Here is a 19,708-nt window from a genome sequence, read left to right on the forward strand (position 1 = left end):
GCACCTGTGCACACACAATTGACTGGACTTGTAAACATAGATGTGATGTGATACGATAAACATCATCTATGCTGCTACACTGTAAAAGGTGGCTTGAGGAGAAAGTGAATGTAGCCTAAGATGCACGCTTGTATGCAACACCGAAGAGTCGAAAGGCTCGTAGTAGTAATAGATTTATAATAGAAAGAAGCTAAATCTATTGAAGAATAATATTTATGTAAGCCTGTTGTGTTTATAATTAATATTATTTTTTTTGGAGGTTCCAAAAAAAAAATTGGGTTCCCAGCAAAATTGGAACCCGATTGGAGTGATAACTTTTGTTATAAGCCAATACTTTGTCAAATAACAATTGTTATTGATCTTTGGGTTCCAGTTTTCGTTCCAAGTGTGTATATTTGACATTTACATAAAAAATATTAGGATTTAATACATTCTAATGATATGTGCGTTATCCAAGGCCTTATCATAAAAAATACATGTATTCTTTTGGTTAATTAACACCTGAAAGAACTTTTTTTTTTCGCTTTTAGTTTGTACTTATGTTCCTGAAATTTAATCAGAAACCCACTCTTTCTAGAATTTCAAAGGTATAAAGCTTTTTTTTTTTTCAAAATGAAAACTGTGTGTCTGATCTTTTTGCTTTATTTATAGAAAAGCAAAAGCTCACGTTGAAGAAAATGAAGTGCCCCATTCATTAATTATTGAAAGTTTTGCGCCTGAAATACAAGAGCAGCTTTCCAGCATCAACCGAAGTATAGCAAATACAATGCGAGAATTGAAAGAACGTCAAAAGAAGTCGGATGAAATCCAGCAGCAAATGCAAAAAGTGTTTGACAATATAGTCACCGGAAAGCAGCAACTGCAACTGTCTTTTAGAATGGACCAAGGGAACCGAGCAGTAGCGACAACAGGCGCTGTCGCAAAAACCTCTGCCTTGCCAAGATCAGAAGATGTATCGCAATCAAAACAATTTTCGGAAGAATCCCAACAAAGCCCACCACCACCAGGTTACAACAACACCGCAGTTGCAACTATTTCACTTACATACAATCAAGAAGGTGTACCGTTATACAAAATGAGTCGACAAGTGACAACTGTGTGTGATCTTTGGGACGAGTGGACAATAGGTCGAGATGGATTCTGGTCTGTTCAAGAATTAGAAGACAAGTGGGGCGCTAAATGGAGAAAAGACGACAGAAAATGGTTCAATATCCGTAAAAAAATCATTGATTCCGTTGAAGACCTTCAGCTGGATCTTGGTCTCTCCCCCACTTCTGCTGTAGGCGCCCTACAAAAGGTGCTCAACACTCGCCACTGGTCTTTGGATCGCTTGGGCACCGAGCTCCAAAAAGGCGCTTTTTTTCCTTACGAAGAAACGAAAAGAAGAAAATTGCAACACTTCTAGCTGAGCCTTTTTTACCATCAATAGTTGCATTTTCATTAATAAATATCTTTGTTTTCCTGTGGATTTTGTAAAAATCGCTTAAAATGTGTTATGTAAATCTGGGTCCCAAAATAGCAGGGAACCCCAAATGGCACCCACTACTGAGAGTTGGTAAATAATCCTTTATTACATTTTACCAGATTGAACCTGAGCAACCGCACAGACAGATCAAACTTTATCACGTGATACCACGGGATCCAAGTAGTAGGGCATTACTATGTGGTAGAAATAAACCTTGACTCTCAGGCCATTGTTGGTTGGGATTAGCGATAGAATGCGTTTGCCAAACGTAGGATACGCGGTTAAAATCTAGATAAACGCAAGAATTTTGACAGCACAAAGAATGACAAAACACAAGCCGCATTATGTGCCCTCCTCTGGACACTGCCCTCTCTAGTCAACAAATATTTTCTCATTTGCACACTCTTTGTTGTGCCAGAAGGGCTACAACTGTCTATAAAGATTAAGGTATTCTTGATGGGTAGATATGTCTGTGTTGTGCAACAACATGGACAAGCTATGATAATTGAGGTGCATCTCAGCTATCTAAATTGTTGTGATTTATCAGAAATAAATTATTTATAAAAAGAGTATGAAATTAATCAGGTAAAGAATATCGTTTATTACATTGGAAATAAGAGGGTTTATATACTATTCGAATTGAGGGATTTGATGTGAGGATAAGGTATTAGATGGGTTGATTTGGGTGATAGGATAATAGATCCAATCTATTATCCTGAACATGCCATTATTCGGATCGTAACTGAATCCTGTTTCATGTCAAAGTTAATGATTTGATGTGATCTGTGCTTTAACTAATTGCTCCTACGCATTTGGAGATCCGGTTTAGAAATGACACATCATGTTGTATCCAAAGATACATGTTAAGCACAAAGAATAAAAGGATTATTATTTGTAGCTTATAAAAAATGTTCGATATTATAAAAACAAGAAAAGACTTATTTGAATAAGATCAGACACAAAAACTAAAGATTTATTGATGAAGACAAGAGTTATTCTATTTATACTAAGTTCTGAATGCCAAAGTAGCAATTTATCTTGTACAACGCTTATCACATCTGGTGAACCTCAGCTTTTACGTAGCTGAGATGCACCTCAATTATCATAGCTTGTCCATGTTGTTGCACAACACAGACATATCTACCCATCAAGAATACCTTAATCTTTATAGAGAGTTGTAGCCCTTCTGGCACAACAAGATCATTACTGATGAATCATCAATCTATCTTGTTGTTTCAACTGAGTCAGTACATCGTATCATGTTTATCTAATATCAGTCAATTGAAGGATACGATTCGTTCGACCAGCCATAATGATACGATCTGTAGCCATCATTATCCTTCACTATCAGAGACCATCATAATCGATTATATGATTCACTTCTGTGTCGAACATAATGTCCTAACGTAGACAGTGAGAAACAATGTAAATCATGATCCGACTCTTGCTGAGTTACTGAATGTCCGCAACCGCTACAGACTCAACAGCATTTTTTTTTACTGTAGCACTACGGCCCAACTGATGTTCTCATGAGAACATTGATGCGCTCATATGAGAATCTATTTGATGTTCTCAAATGAGCACATCGATGTTCCCGAAATGTGAAAAATGCTCTCATATGAGAACATCGGCGTTCCTAAAGATCTATTATAAGTCGGCCGATGTTCTTATGAGAACATCCGAAATGTTCCCATGTGAGCACATCCATATTCTTATATGAGCACATCGATTTTCAGAAATTTGAAAAAAAAGAATGCTCCTAACGGGGTCGAACCCACAACCTATCGGTTGTGGATCTGACGTTCTTCCCACTAAACTACTCGAATATCTTAATGAAATATATTCTTTTATTTTAATAAGTAGTTATTAGGTAATTTTAAATTGCCATTTTCTCGTGCAATATATAATACGTTTAGTAATTTTATGAATCTTACAGATAATAAAAGTCTCTCTGTTGCCTACAATATTATAGTTTAGCTATTAAAACCATTTTATTCATGTGGAAAACTACACCTTCTCAAATGAGAACATCAGTTGGGCCGTAGTGTAGCTTACTTGCTTGCTAGCTGCTGAGCTATATATATATATATGTAGATAAGCATCTCTATAGGGAAAAATGAGGCACTTGCTATGCTCATATGCTCACATCATTCCATTTGCTTGGCTCTTTTTGCTTGTGCACTGAAAGGCTCGTGCACTCCCATTAGTAACCTAAATCTGTAATGGCAAGTGGTAAATGCATGAAATCATGTCGAGTATTTATTCTTGAATGTGTCATTTGGCTCACGCAATGACCTTTTCTTGCTAAGGTCTATATATAAAAAGACTTGCTGTAGTATGTTTATACTCCAAATGTGTTTCACACTGTTTTAGGTCCCTGGAACTAGTATATTATCCCCTCCTGGATCTGTCTGATCTGTTTCATATAAGAAACGGTCTTTACAAAACGAGAAGGAAGAGGCAAATCCGAGCAAAAGCCACCCTATCAAGAAGAGATCAGTGCAGGTGCCACGTTTGATCTAGCTCCTTACTGGTGTCCTCTTTGAACTACTTTCCATCATCACCATGACTCAAAAAGCGGCATAGTCGGCACCCCCCCAACTTTTTGTCAATACATGATGCTGTTGTACTGTATAAGGTCTCATTTGCCTTCATGCTCTCTGTCAACGTGTGTAGTATGCATTTTCTTCCGGCTTAAAGGAGTCTTTATGTTGGAGGTACGTATTTGTCAAGCATAGGCTATGCCACATATGATGTTTGTAAAAAAAAAAGCATGGTATGTTTTCCCTGTCAAAATAAACAAATGCATGTGATTGACTTTATAGGCTTGTCGCTTTATCGACGTCCGTCAGCAACAGTCAGTATATTGGACGCTACTGATTCAGTATTTGATCGTGTTTGATATCTAAAGTAATATATAATAGCGTAAAGTATTAGAGACTGATGAATATGAGAAAAGACGACAAAACTCACAGTGATCTTCCAATATTATCCTTCTGTACTGGTTATCAAAGAGCTACTATAATAAAAATATCTGCGTCAACAATGTCAAAATCAACCATGCCGAAGCGATCATTTGCAAAAAGCTTTATAGTTTTGGAGGAAGAGAAGATATAGGTGGCAAGGATAGCTCCATGGTCTGACAGCTGTCAGAGAGGCATTGGGCTTGTTGAGCATACTAAGCGTCCTGTACACCTCAACCATATTAGGTGCGACTTTTGTTTATGCATTTCTTAGATTTGTTCTTTCCTTTAGTAACTGGACTCGCGCAGAGTCCCTTAAAAAATGACTACAATATAAATGCATACTCTGATCTTTGAAATCAATGTAGCCCATTTTTGCAGCAATTTTAGACGACAATAATGTAGTGCAATTGAAAAAAATTGACCAAGGATTGAATGACAAATAACATTCATAATATCAAAACCATTTATTTAAATATGCTTTCAGTCATAATCAATGAGACTAGTCAAACGTTGCTCTTCTTAGCTTCTCAAATCATAGAATGATTTGATACTGACAGGATTAACCTCGAGAAGGTGAGAGCGCTCTAATCCCAAAAAGTGATAATTGTGGCTTTCACCACGGTGAGGTGATTTATACATTCGCTTGTAAATGGCATCTCCAGAACAAGTTCACTTGGCAGCACTACCACCCCCCACTCTCCCGAGGCAACTCAGGCATGGAAGCTCGCGGTACACAAATAGGGTGGCCTAAGTTGTTTTTGGTCATTTTTTTCGAACTCCCAAAACCTTAAATACGCCCATCTCTTGAGTTTGCCGTTCTGCATAATTTTTCTTAAAAAAAGTGCAAATCTAGTGTAAGGAGTTGTAATGACAGATATTATCGCTACCGTTCAATACCTGTCAAAAAGAAGACTATATATATATATATATATATGTATATATAAATGATGCTAATGTTTCAATCATGCGGATTGAAACGTATGTAAGGTGAATCACTACATCTAGCTGCTTCTTCTGCCACTGTTTGCTCCTTCAATTTCTCCTCTCGTCTCTTGACATACTCTCGCTTCTTTTTCAAATCATAAGCAAATGGTGGCATAACAAATGTAATCAAAACAAGTTGTAGATTGATAAGAAAGGAAAGGATGTGAGAACACATTGTCAGCAGATCAAGGGTGGCCAATGCTGTAGTATACTTTGGCCACCCTAAAAGGGTGCGAAGGCAGAAACTAATGACTCATAACCAAGCAATTCTCTACAAATTGAAGGCAATGAGAGTATCATTTGGTTCAGTTCTTACCCGTGATGGCAAGGCAAGACTACAAATAAGATTAAATTTAGTAGATGCTGCTTGATTCATCAGCATTGCTTCTTCTCTTACCTCAAATACGGCATGTATTTTGAAAAGAAAATAGGGGGCAAATGTTTCGAAACAAGGTGACACGAGCATATAAAAACTTCTGTGCTGGAAATAGAGTTCATTGCAAGTAAACAACAGTGTCAATTGATAATGGGTTGCCATACCAGCATATGGTGAATCTCTCTCTTTCTTCATTTCGTATATTACCATGGTTGCTACGACATTGTTGATCAATTTCCCAGAAGAAATTTGGGAGCGAATTTGCTCCTTCTTGAATTTTCTAGACAGATTTCAGTTGGCAATGACAAGCAAAAAGTCTTACGATATTGTGAAAATGATCAGAAGCAATATTTACCTAGCTGTTGACCTGAACGACCAGCGCCAAAGCAGCTTCCTCGTGCATCAGGTTGAACATTTACAGATTTCCAATCCTTCAGTCTATTTTCATGACCTTTATAAGGTTCTGACGCAATTTCGATTTGTTAATCACCTTGATCTTACCCTTTTGGATCAGGAAAACTTCAACAGCGGTCGATTTTTGTCTTGCATTGATCAAACAAGACGCTCGTATAAAATAACTGTCAACCCAGATTATTTCAAGAAGCTCAGAATAGAAGTTGATTTTAAAAAGAACAAAAGTGTTGAATTAATCGAGTAAGTGAGAAACATTGCATACATTTTGAAATCCTTCGTTAATTTTCTTTGAATTAGATCAAAAAAAAGAAGAAATGAGGAAGAAGATGGTGGTCGAGGCAAAGGCTTAGGCCGTCGTGCCAGAGAGGTTTCACCAGTCAGTGAGATTATGGCTCCTTTGACAACCAGCCTGCTAATGTACGAGAGAAGACTACGAGTGATCATAGCAGCACCCAACGATTATATCCCAAGTGCTTTATCAAAGTTTGATATTTCAAACGAATACCGTACCATGATGACTGGTCTAGAGGACTTGTGTACTGGGAAGGCATTAGAGAATAATGTATCGTCGTTAGGTTCAGCCTTTGTAGAGTCCATTCTAGTTTCAAATCAAGGATGTTATGTGTTGGTAACACAGCTAGAGGTCTATTACAAAGACAAGTCCGTTGATGATACCAGCATCAACAACGTGCAGCTGATAAACAACCACCATCAAAAGCGCCCAGTAGTTAAAACTGAGAGAAAAACAGCATATAAAAACGCTTGGTATGAGTTGAAGATATATTTTAAGAATTACGAATTGCTTATTACCGGTGCTGTTTGCGGGAGATTTGACAACGATCAACATGAGTGTTTCTTAGGAAGTTCAAGCGCTCCAGTCACCCTCATGCAACAAACACACTGGCTAATTATCGCACCGCAGACCGCCGTTCCTTGCGAGAGAGATGCTCGTTTATTGCAAAGTTTTCGCAATACAGCCAGCACCAACAATTGGACATTCAAATCTCAAAACTTTGTAAAAAAGGGATTTTACACCGAGCATCCTCTTACTTTTCACGAAAACACAAACAGAGTTGTAGATTATTTCAGCTTGGCGTCATACATTCTGTATTGTGGTTCAAGAGGTGTCATTAATCATTCCCAAGTACAGAAATGCAGAGAAATGGCTGAGACGATGGAAGTTTGGAAAGATCTGGGTCTGTCACAAAAGCCAAAGTAATTTATAAACTACAACTTCTTTCAAAGTAAATTATACTAATCAACGACTATATATATTAGTTATAATGCAGCAATACTGGAAGCAACCAAGCAAAGCACAAATATTGGCCAATTCAAAAAATGGATGCTGCAATTCATTTACGGCGATGAAGAGAGAGATGCCACCAACAATGAATTAACATTACTGTACAAGAATTTCTTATATCAGAAATTACGAGCTATCAATGACAAAAGAATGAAGCTGATCAAGTAGACAGTTGCCATTTGTTTATCTTTGAGGTATAGCAATTTGTTAGTTGAGTTGCTACGACTGTATTTTTATCTTTATAGTTGTACTATTCTTTCTATGTATAAATCAAAATATATTTCCTAGTCTGAATCATTGACATTTATTGCTCATCGTATGTAATGGCAAAAAACGTATCCATATCTTTGGCAATATATAATGGTTGTCTTTTATGAAGCAAGTTGAGGTCTCGACGAAATCGTTTTAGATTTATTGTCATGCGTAATAGAATATTGCATCATCTGCTGCTGCAGTTATGAAGCCTGCAGCTGATCCGCTACTGAGCGACCTCAAAGCGATTTAGCCCCCCGCTCTGAGGTTGAAGCGGCAACGACATTCGTGATTGAATCGACTTAAATCGACATCGTTTCTCCTATTTTGGTAAATTACACGCAGTTAACCTAATTTACCAAACCAACTCTCTTATGCTGTCAGGTGAAGCTTTTAAAGGCGAATCGAATGGTGCTATTTGTTTTGCACTTTTTTTTTCCAAAAGTAATGCGTACTTTACAGAAGTTTGGAAAGGTGTTTTTGGAGAAAATGCCGAGTTTTTGCATACACATCTCTTTTAAAACCAATTTGGTACGCTGCACACGACTTGTAGAAGTAGTTTAATATTAGGAATACCATATACAAAAATGCCGTTTTTGATGTGAAAAATGCGAACAAGTAAAATCGATGGATTTTCCCTTGGTATTACTCATCTAAAATCTCGAAATTTCGACTCTATTTTTTGGACAAAAAAATTTGAGATAATGCATCGAATAGTTACTACTAGTCGAGAGTAATCGATTGGTGTTATTCCGGATGTCTAAAACGGCCTGTAAAGGGTGGTATTTGGGATCAAAAATACCCACTTCTGTGTCGAACCTAATGTCCTAATGTAGACAGTGAGAAACAATGTAAATCATGATCCGACTCTTGCTGAGTTACTGAATGTCCGCAACCGCTACAGACTCAACAGCCCCCAACCAGGATCAGGATATATTATTGTTACATACCTGTTAAGCACAAAGAATAAAAGGATTATTATTTGTAGCTTATAAAAAATGTTCAATATCATAAAAACAAGAAAAGACTTATTTGAATAAGATCAGACACAAAAACTAAAGATTTATTGATGAAGACAAGAGTTATTCTATTTATACTAAGTTCTGAATGCCAAAGTAGCAATTTATCTTGTACAACGCTTATCACATCTGGTGAACCTCAGCTTTTACGTAGCTGAGATGCACCTCAATTATCATAGCTTGTCCATGTTGTTGCACAATACAGACATATCTACCCATCAAGAATACCTTAATCTTTATAGACAGTTGTAGCCCTTCTGGCACAACAATACCATAATCTCTAATTACAGCACAACATAAATAACGATATTAGATAGCATACAAATACAATATATATACAATATTCAATCAAAATGATATGGGCAGCGTCCGTCATTAAAGAACCTCTGAAAGGACAAAAATATACAATACGGTAAAAAGACTAGATCAGATATTATACCATTCAGCCATTAAGACCGATTCTTAGCTGGTCTACCACGTTTCTTCTGAGGACGAGTAGCAGCCTTATTCTGATTTACTGTTGCAGGAGCAATCTTGCGCTTGCCAACAGCCTTTGCACCATTCCTTCTACCCCAATATAATTCAATACATTCAGTAGAGTTGAAATGTTCAACAGGTTCCCAAGTAGGTTCATCACAAATCATTTCCACTGCACCAAGTATTTATACTTGCCCGGTGAGCCTCTATGGTTGATAACCGCTTGAACCTCTTGATGTTCGCGAATGAAATCCTCTTTAGAAGTTAGCGTAGCATTAGCGGCAGCATTATACACTAATTTATGCGTAGGTACATCATAACTCAGGAGATTACCTGTACGATCCATCAGAACGTACGAGCCTTTGCTAGTAATTCCGTTGATCAAATAGGGACCGTCATATCGAACATCCAACTTGTTGCTCTTATTCTCATTCACTACCATCACCTTACTCCCAACGGGATAAGGCTTCTCGATGATCTTGTGCTTCTTAGCAAAACTGACATGATCCTTCTTCTGAGTCTCTAAAATACGTTTCGAGATAGCTGGAATAAGATCATTTTGAACGAAGCTATACTTCTCATCAATGTTCTTCTGATCCACTACATCGTAACTACGAGTCAAGTCTACCTTTGAATAATCCGTCAAACCATTAGGTTGGCGATTAAACAAAATCGTACAAGGACGAGACTTGTGCAATCTAGCATACTTGACATTCAGACAATAATTAACCCAAGGAATATAGTATTCCCACTGATCACGTTTTCCTTTAAGCAACTTAACTGTTGTCGACTTTGCAAGTTTAATCCAACTCTCCGCAACACTGTTACCCAACGGGTTCCATGCTAACGAGAGACGTCTGTCAATACCACTGATCTCGACCATAGCTTCTACAACCTCGTTGACGAATTCCTTTCCTCTATCAGATGTCAAGATCTTTGGCCAATCGAAAAGAGAGAAAACCTGAAGTAATTCACGAGCGATAGTAGTAGCATGCTTATCTGGAATGCAGCGAATGACCGTAAATCGACTATAAATATCCGTCATTACGAATATGAAGTTGCTACCGAATGAACTTGTGACACCCATATCACCAAGATCCATACACCAATGATCCAAAGGTTGATCAGCTTTGGCACTTCGGAAAGGATGATAACCTTCTCGAGCAATGTTGAACTTGTTACATTCAATACAATCCCCCAAGATACGTTCAATATCCTTACGAATGTTAGTCCAATGGAATCCTTCATGATGAATAGCAGTTTCAACATGGTTGATTCCGAAATGACCGACCAAATGTTGAGAAGTAATCATATTATCTCGTTCAGTAGCAGGTGGGGTAACATAATCGCGAAACTTCATAGTACGTAAAATTAACTCTTGTTGTTGCTTTGACGAGGCAGCTGATGAGGTGCTAGCTTTCATCGAAGAATGCTTCACATCAACCAGGCCATCATCACCAATACTAGTATCCTTTCGTAAAGCACGAGTAATTCGAGCAGGAATACGTTTCATTTGAACAGTTGGTGTGGTAGATTTCAACTTAGAACCCATCTTTCTCTTCTGCTTCAACCTTTCACCTCCATCAGCATAGTACCTGCCCCCCAGAAGATGGCGTGCGGAAGCATCGTCATCTTCATACAGCCGAGATAAAGCATCAGGAATAACATTCAAAACACCAGGTAAGTGAACAATATCAAAAGTGTAAGAAAAGATGTTCTCCCACCACTCAAGCATCAAAGCATTAGGAACCTCTTGCGTATTCAAATAGATCAAACTCTTGTGGTCCGTGGGCAGGGTAAACCGTCTCATATACAGAAACCGATGAAACTTTTTTAATGAATAACAAATTCCCAAAAGCTCACGTTTCGTAGTACTGTAATTGCGTTCAGAAGGAGAGAGTTTACGCGATACCAAACCAATATACCGAATTTCATTCTGAATTACTTGGTACAACAAACCACCAATTGCAGTAAGACTAGCATCAGTAGCTAAATGAAATCGACATGAGAAATCAGGGGTGGACATAACCAACGCATTGGTAAGTGCATACCTCAAATTTGGAATAGTTCTGTCATACCTTGCCGTCCAGACCTTCGACAAATCTTTACACTGCTTCAACGAGTCGAGATCACCCGTTAAGCGAGAATACATCGGAATAGAAGATCGGAAATAGGACATCAGACCCAGAAACGAAGCAAGCTGTCTACCAGTCTTAATAGGAAGCCACTGCATGATATTGGTAAGTTTTCTTCCATCAGGGACTAACTTGCCATCAATTACACTCCATCCTAAAAGGTAAATGCTTCTCTAGATTCAAAACCAGATTAGCCTTTGTCAAACGACGAACCACTTCAGCAACAAGTTTAAAGTGATTTTCCAAGCTACCCGAGGTACTACAGATTATATCATCAACGTAGCAGAACACTGACTGGTCATCCTTGGTAGAATTGGGAGTAGCAGCATTGGACGTATTCAGATCTGACAACAGATTCTGCAATGTACGAACAACTACTGAACCAACATGACGAATACCGTACGCAGCCTTCCGAAAGGTGTACTGAGTATTGCTAAACGGCGAAGTAAACGAAACCTTATGAGCTTGCGAGGGATCCAATCCAAAACTGGTAAAACAAGCATGGATATCCAGACAAGTATGAATCGTTTTATTCCCAATATTCTGATGAATACATGAAATCAACGGCAACTGTTGTTTGTCATCAACCTCCAAAATCGAATTCAACTTACGGACGTCTAACACCACACGAGGCTTAGACATGTCATAATTGCCATTCGAATCTTTCTTCTTCACCACCAACAACGGATGATTGAAGCGGATATGACTCGCCGATCGTTCGATAACGCCTTCATCAAGCCACACTTGGATCTGTATATTAACAGCATCCCTATAGGCCTCCGCAAGTGGATATTGAGCACGATAGGCACCACAGCCAGGCTTAGTATCCAGCTTGATAACAGAATCAGGCAAATTACACTGAGTATTTCTCATGTCAATTTGCGAATTGTCCAATAACAGTTCATTCAATAGCCTAACGTAAGGAGCACGTTCCTTATCACTACCAAATGAATGGTGATTAGGTTCAATCGAGTCGTCAACAGGATCTGGCTTTCTGGGACCAGTCTGAAAATCATGCTGACTCACTAAACCACTAATACCAATACCAATCTTAGAGAGAACATCCATTCCCAATAACACATGTACATTTTCTTCTGAATAAAATGTAAAAACTTCAAATGAATGTGAACTAACAACTTTATTATAAGTAACATTCAAGACCACAGAACCAACACGAGGAACGGTAGTCGCTTCATGTGCCAACTGTACAATACTGTCAGCAGCAGCAGCTTCAAAACCAGAATGAGTACGACCTCCTAGATGATCGAAAAACTCGTCAGTAATGCAACTAAAAGTCGCACCAGTGTCTACGATACCGAAACAAATGACATTTTGTACCACAATTGGAACACATATGGCATTGGAACGCAATGTAGGAGGTGCACTAAATACAGCATCAAACTTACATTCTTGAGCAGACAAATTCTGCAACAAGTCAACATCAGACACATAAACACTGTCCATACCATCAACAATCGAAGCCTGAGCTCGACCACACAGGTCCTCAGCATCGGTGATAGTATGACCATCTGATTCCGACATTTCCACATCAGAGTCAACCTCAGTGTTCTCAGTCTCCTGAACAGAAGACAAACCAGGACTAACTTCATTCCGCACAGGAACAGGAGCAACAACGACAGACGCAGCGGAACAGGCATTGACCTCCCTGCTCTTTTCCCGAAGTACGGCAGCACCAGCCTCAGACGCTAAAGCCTTGTCCATCGTGGATTGTACTGTTGGACGCTTTGTCATCATGCGAACAGTCTTCGTAGGACCAGAAGTACCACCGTTGGCACACGAATGACCCTTTCCGTAGTGTCCATTGCATTCCTTGCGCGATTGCTCCGCACGATGTTGAGCTATGGTCTTGCCAAACTTCGAGACCCAAGAATTCCTGATACCAGAATTAGAACGACGCGAAGAAGCCCCACGAGCACCAGAAGAACTCGGTTCCTCGTACCATCTTGACTTCTTAGCCTCATTGGATACTGGAAGGTGTGAAGCATCCGCTTCTCTCTTGCGAGAGCCCAAGCGATCAACACCCTTACCGACCTTCTTCTCAATAGTCGCATCCAGACGGCGGGTCACAGAAGACATATAGTCGATATCATAGAACGAAGTTTCGGAAGCTTGGCTCATTGCTACAGTAAGCAAGCGAGAAACAAAATTCGGGAACGCATCGAAGCACACCAGAGCAGCCACATGCTTGTCAGACACCTCGGATCTTGCTCTCAAATCCTTAAACCGTTCCAGGAAGGAGTCAACAGACTCACTGTCTTGCTTCGTGTAAGCCAAGAATTCACGGATCCGAGCAAACCGACTTTGCTCCCTAGGAACACCGTAACGAGAGATGATTGCCTTCTTCACAGCGGACCCAGAGATCTGCGCATCCCCTTGTCCTTCGACAAATTCATTCAGCCAGTTACGCAGGTCAATACCCAAGTAACGGGGCAACAAGCGGGACCAGTCGGTGTCAAGGCTCATTTCATGAGAGATGAGTATATCCTCAAACCGACGAATACATGCTTCAACATTCGGAAAACTTTCCCTGTTACTATCCCTAATCAGGCCGGTCCATTGGAACAAGGGAAGACCGTCAGGTACAAGAGAGTTGACAGCCTTGGCAGCAGAGCGCAACGAAGAAAAACCAGGAGGCAATCCAGATCCAACAGAGATTGCAAGTCAGCAGCCCTTTTGCCCAGCAAAAGACGTAGGGGTTCCACCTCCTTTTCTGGCTGACCGCCAGCCTTCGAAATTTCGACAGCCAGACCACGAACTTCTTCACGCAAATCCGCAATTGCGTTTTCCAAGGAGCCAGCAGAATTAACAGTAACAGTAGTATGTTCTTGAGACATTTGAGATAAAATGGAGTAAACGGTTGTAGTATAAAATCAATAGTGATCCGGATTACACGGTTAAAAAAAATGTTGTATTCAAAGATACAGTATTAACAAATTAAGATAGATTTCAAAAAAGGAAGACTATAAAAAGTAACCAGATACGAAAACTGAAGATTTATTAACTGATTCAGACACATCCTATTTATAAGAGATCATTACTGATGAATCATCAATCTATCTTGTTGTTTCAACTGAGTTAATACATCGTATCATGTTTATCTAATATCAGTCAATTGAAGGATCCGATTCGTTCGATTAGCCATGATGATACAATCTGTAGCCATCATTATCCTTCACTATCAGAGACCATCATAATCGATTATATGATTCACTTCTGTGTCGAACCTAATGTCCTAATGTAGACAGTGAGAAACAATGTAAATCATGATCCGACTCTTGCTGAGTTACTGAATATCCGCAACCGCTACAAACTCAACATAAATACTGAGGTTCACTAGATGTGATAAGCGTTGTACAAGATAGATTGCTACTTTAGCATTTAGAACTTAGTATAAATAGAGTAACTCTTGTCTTCATCAATAAATCTTTAGTTTTTGTGTCTGATCTTATTCAAATAAGTCTTTTCTTGTTTTTTATGATATCGAACATTTTTTATAAGCTACAAATAATAATCCTTTTATTTTTTGTGCTTAACAATTGAGTAATAATATTACATTCTGTCAAATATTGGATCCGTACTCTGTTGCTAGAATGGATAAAAATAAAGAATTTCAATACGCATCAACGGCAGGATGAAGCTACGGTATTATTAACTTGAGTGATGTAACATTTCAGGTTTTACGAACCAAAAATGCACGGAAGGTTGTTCAGATTTGACGGTCTGTAACTCCCACAAAAAAATACAATTTTTAACTTGCAACTTTTATGGTAAGATACTTTAACATTGTGGAATACATCCACTATGATCTGCATTCCGACAGTTCATCCAGTTACCAGATTTAGATATAAGCTGTATGTACACTGGATTAGATGTACGATATCGATTTATACTATAAGAAGATATGGACTTCAGATACGCTAGTACTATAAGATTCATACTATATAAGATATAGGCTATAGATGGCACCACGGACATGGATGGCACTATAGACTTATACTTGTATTCCGACATTGACTACGGATGTTTACCATATCTGGATAGGCACCAAGATTAATGCAATATGAGCTTGTTGCTTCAGATGTGCACTTCATGATCCACGCTATAAGACACATGCTTATATCCGTGATACTAGCTACAGATACTTTATGTACTACAGACTTGTACTATATATGAGACATGCTATAGACATGCATACGATATGCTATAGACATGCCATATATCCAGATACATGCTAAAGATGTATGCTTAGCGATATACACTCAGATATGTACTATTAATATAGACTAAGAAGACTGTACCTATCGGATACATGCTACTAGATCGATATTAATTATCCTTATAGAAAGGATAGATCAGGGTACTTTGGATGAGAGTCTAATTATTCATCCAAGCAAAGCTAATAAATCATGATTAGCTTGCTGGAGTTGTCTTTTAGCATGATTAGACATTAGTTGATCTGAGTTGACTTATTTGTTAATCTAATTAATAGAACTTTTATCCATTGTTATAGTATATAAGAAGGATCATCTACCTGGCCAGTAGAGAGACTTCAGTTTACTTTACACCTGTCAGTTTGATAATAAAATATACCTTTATCAAGTTGACATTACTGTTTTTTTATTCTTTTTTTTCCGTGAATTTTAGTCTGTAAAGCCTCAAATTCCACAAACATCTTAAATACAATATGAAATCATAAAGAGCCATGTTTACTATCAAATTAGGCCATAAATCCGTTTTAAAAAAATGGCACCTAGCGGACCGATTTAGTCGGGACTTGAAATAAACGGAATTTTAATATTATAGACTGCAATTTTGCACGATAATTAGAGTGGTCTTAACTAAAAACAATGGGATTGGGAAGATAATAAATGTATTTCATTGCTGTTTATTATAGCGCATGATACCATGCATCGATGCATCTACCAAATGTGCGATATTTTTGCTTTTTACCATGGAAAAAAATCGAAATAATGTGATTTTTTGACTGCCAAAGGTAAAGAAAAAAAACGGAGCTTTTCAGTTCGAAGTGAACTAGAATAGTTTCCCAACTTAAACAAAGCCCTAAATGTTGTGCTTGAAAGGCTACAAGTTTCTATAAAGATTAAGGTATTCTTGATGGGTAGATATATCTGTGTTGTGCAACAACATGGACAAGCAATGATAATTGAAGTGCATCTCTGTTATCTAGATGCTGGGGCTCACCCGATGCGATAAGTGCTTTGCAGATAAAATGCTACTTTGGCATTCAGATTTTAGTATAAATAGGATAACTCTTTTCTTCAATAAATTTTTAATTCTTTCTTTTATCTTTTTTAATGATGTCTTTTCTTGTCTTTATGATATCCAACATTTTTTTTATAAGCCATAAATTACAATCTATTTATACTTTCTGATTAACATCTCACCTTAAATTGACGTGTCCCCGCCTCCCTTTTTTTTTTCCTAATAACATTTCTGGACGCCACACAACACAAGTCGCCCAGAAATGGTACCTTAGGTACCATGGGTACCATGGGCATTATGCTAAAAGCCAATCAGAACAAAGGGCAAGTGATACCTAAGAATAGGATATCCTATTATTACAGGTATCATTTGAATGGCCAATCAGAAGCAAGACTCACGGTGCTTGGGTACCACGATACATGAGGTATCATTCCTAATAACATTTCCCAGACACCGAGTATCTCGGTGTTTGAAAAATAGGGGAAAGTAGCCTAAGATAGCCGAAGATAGCCCAGTTCGCGTATGCGAACTTATAGAAAATGTTATCCAGTTATTATCTCTTCAGAGATTGCTTCACTGAGCGGTCTCATATATACCGCTACATAGAGTGTGCTCTGAAATAATTAGTAAAAAAAATGGTTTGAAATCATTATATCATTAAACCGTTATAATCAATTTCAGTTTTACTATTAAAAAAAAATATAGAAAGTTTTTAACAGTAACAAGTGAGCACCAGCCAACTTATAAATATGCTATCAAGCGTCAATGGTTAATTAGCATTACACTTTCTTGATATGTTGTCGTAAATCTTAAATAAGTCATCAACATCACTCAACAATAATGAAAAATAACAATTGAGGAAAATGATGAACAAGATACAACTTATCATCGGCTTTCAATATGATACCCGACAAAACAAACGTTGATATAATAGGACAAAAGAATGAACAAAGGGAAAAAAAGGAGGGATTAGACAAAAAGTAAGAACACCACAAGAAGAGATTGGAATATTAGACAAAGAATATATATAAAACAGGGAATGTGATAAAAAAATGAATAGTGACAATTAAAAAAAAAAATCAAAACAGAATAGAACAAAGCAATAATGAAAAGAATAAGAAAAGGTTGTGATACTAAGAAAAGAACAAAGAAGGGAAAGGATGAGACTGCGATAATAAGAGAAGAAGCAACAACAAGTATGGGAACGAATACTGGATAAACAAGGACCCGACAAAATAGGAATTAAAATGGTAAAAGATACATACATAGAAAAAGAGAGAAATTTACAAAAAAATAAACAGAAAAGAATGCAAAAGAGTAAATAAAACAAAACAGATAGAAAAATTGAGACAGTTAAGGAAAAAAATACAAATAATAGGCAAAATCAATAAAGGGAAGCAAAGAAACCCATGAAAAGACAGAATGTAATATATAAGACAAAGAAAAAAGACATATAAAAGGAGATGGTAGGAAAGCAAAGAGACGAAAGAAATGGAAGTAATGTAAAGAATAAGAAGCAAAGAAAAGAGTAGGAATAAATTTTGAAAAAAAAAGAGAAATGAAGTAAAGAAAGCGAAAGGAGAAGTAAATCAAAAAAAAATAAACATGAAAGAAGAAAATAGGCAAAGATAAAAGAAAGGCGAAAGAAACAATGTCAAGGAAAGAAAATGCGATAAAGAAACAGAAAGAAATAAATAGAGAAAAAAAGTCGAAAAGAAAAAGGTTCGAGAAGGAGGATAAAGAATATAAGCAGAACAGAAAAGGGAAACATGAAGATAAAGCACAGGAAGAGACCGGGAGAACAAGCAAACAAAGAAAAAACGGAGAAGCAAAAACGCAAATATAAACAGAGAAAAGATATATGAAAAAAAAAGAAAGGTGGACAAAAACACGGACAAAGGGGGAAAGAGAGAACGGAAAGAGAGAATAACAGAAAGAGAGAAAGCATATACAGAGAGAAGGGAAAAACAAACAAGAAAAAAAGAAAAGGAATAGGGGATAACATACACAGAGACGAGGAAATGGAATAGGAAAAATTATAGAAAGAGAAAGGACGAAGAAACTACGAAAATAAATACACAGAAAAGGAGAGAAGAATAGGCAAAAAAAGACAGAAAAGGGGAAAGGGGTAGAGAAAAGAAATAGACAAAGTAGAAAGAAATAATAAAAATAGTAACAGAGATAAAGAAAAAAAAAACAAGAGAGAATATGAACAGTAAAAAAAAATAAAATAAAAATAAATAAAAGAAAATAAAAAGCGAATTCATTACCATAGCGGAGCGAATACATTACCATAGCAGAGAATAATAATTACCACTATACAACGAACAGGATGATATTTGTATAGCAAATAGAACACATAAATGCATAATAACATTTCACAAACACGAGGGTACAATGAATAAATACACATAATAAAAATATATAAATAAGGGATAATAGATAATAATAGGTATAGCATATATATAAAATAATACAAAAGTAATGAATAAAACAACACATATTACATAAGATAATATACAATAATCGAATAAGAGACAAAGAAGAAGAAGAAGAAAAAAAAAGAAACAGATTATATTAGGGTTAGAATTATGATTAAAATTAAATATATGTACATGTTAAGATTAGGGTTATGATATATATATAATAGGATTAGTAATAACATTAACATTAAAGTTAAGATTAAAAATAGGAATATGATTATGATTAGGGACAAGATTAAAAATAGGATGCGGGAAAGGATAATAATAGGACCAAATTAGGATTAATGATAGGGTTATGGTCAATATTATAGTTATATGATTAAAAATAGGGTTTAGAATTATGATTATAATAAGGCTCTGGATCAACAATAATGTTATGATTAGAGTTAATATTATAATTAGTATAAGTATTAAATTTATATTACGGTTAATGTTAATATTATGAAAAAAATGTTACAATCAATATCAGGGTTAAAATTAGAAAATTAAGTTTAGAAATATTATTAAGATTAGGATTATAATTAGGCTTAAAGGTAATGTCAGGACAAGGGTTAATACTATGATTAGGGATAAGATCATATTTAGGGTTA

The 19,708-nt window shown here is 37.0% G+C and overlaps 5 protein-coding genes across 5 annotated transcripts; 2 read left to right on the forward strand and 3 right to left on the reverse strand.

Annotated features, from left to right (window-relative positions):
- Nucleotides 1-766: 766 nt before the first annotated feature.
- ATC70_008130 (uncharacterized protein) lies at nucleotides 767-1,405 on the forward strand (the record flags this gene model as incomplete). Its single annotated transcript, XM_064827384.1, has 1 exon — nucleotides 767-1,405. The coding sequence occupies one exon, from the start codon at nucleotides 767-769 to the stop codon at nucleotides 1,403-1,405; it is 639 nt and encodes a 212-aa protein (XP_064676646.1).
- Nucleotides 1,406-5,999: 4,594 nt separating this feature from the next.
- On the forward strand, nucleotides 6,000-7,676 carry ATC70_008131 (uncharacterized protein; the record flags this gene model as incomplete). Its single annotated transcript, XM_064827385.1, has 3 exons — nucleotides 6,000-6,445; nucleotides 6,503-7,420; nucleotides 7,484-7,676. 3 exons carry the CDS (start codon nucleotides 6,000-6,002, stop codon nucleotides 7,674-7,676), a joined length of 1,557 nt encoding a protein of 518 aa, XP_064676647.1.
- Nucleotides 7,677-9,228: 1,552 nt separating this feature from the next.
- ATC70_008132 (uncharacterized protein) lies at nucleotides 9,229-11,489 on the reverse strand (the record flags this gene model as incomplete). The annotated part of the gene is made up of 2 exons (XM_064827386.1): nucleotides 9,229-9,346; nucleotides 9,448-11,489. The coding sequence occupies 2 exons, from the start codon at nucleotides 11,487-11,489 to the stop codon at nucleotides 9,229-9,231; spliced, it is 2,160 nt and encodes a 719-aa protein (XP_064676648.1).
- Nucleotides 11,490-11,529: 40 nt separating this feature from the next.
- ATC70_008133 (Chitin synthase) lies at nucleotides 11,530-13,875 on the reverse strand (the record flags this gene model as incomplete). The annotated part of the gene is made up of 1 exon (XM_064827387.1): nucleotides 11,530-13,875. The coding sequence occupies one exon, from the start codon at nucleotides 13,873-13,875 to the stop codon at nucleotides 11,530-11,532; it is 2,346 nt and encodes a 781-aa protein (XP_064676649.1).
- An 80-nt stretch (nucleotides 13,876-13,955) lies between these two features.
- On the reverse strand, nucleotides 13,956-14,246 carry ATC70_008134 (J domain-containing protein; the record flags this gene model as incomplete). Its single annotated transcript, XM_064827388.1, has 1 exon — nucleotides 13,956-14,246. One exon carries the CDS (start codon nucleotides 14,244-14,246, stop codon nucleotides 13,956-13,958), a length of 291 nt encoding a protein of 96 aa, XP_064676650.1.
- Between the last annotated feature and the right edge of the window lie 5,462 nt (nucleotides 14,247-19,708).

The sequence above is a fragment of the Mucor velutinosus genome (genome assembly GCF_035048745.1).
Source record: "Mucor velutinosus strain NIH1002 chromosome Unknown tig00001557, whole genome shotgun sequence".
NCBI lineage: Eukaryota > Fungi > Mucoromycota > Mucoromycetes > Mucorales > Mucoraceae > Mucor > Mucor velutinosus.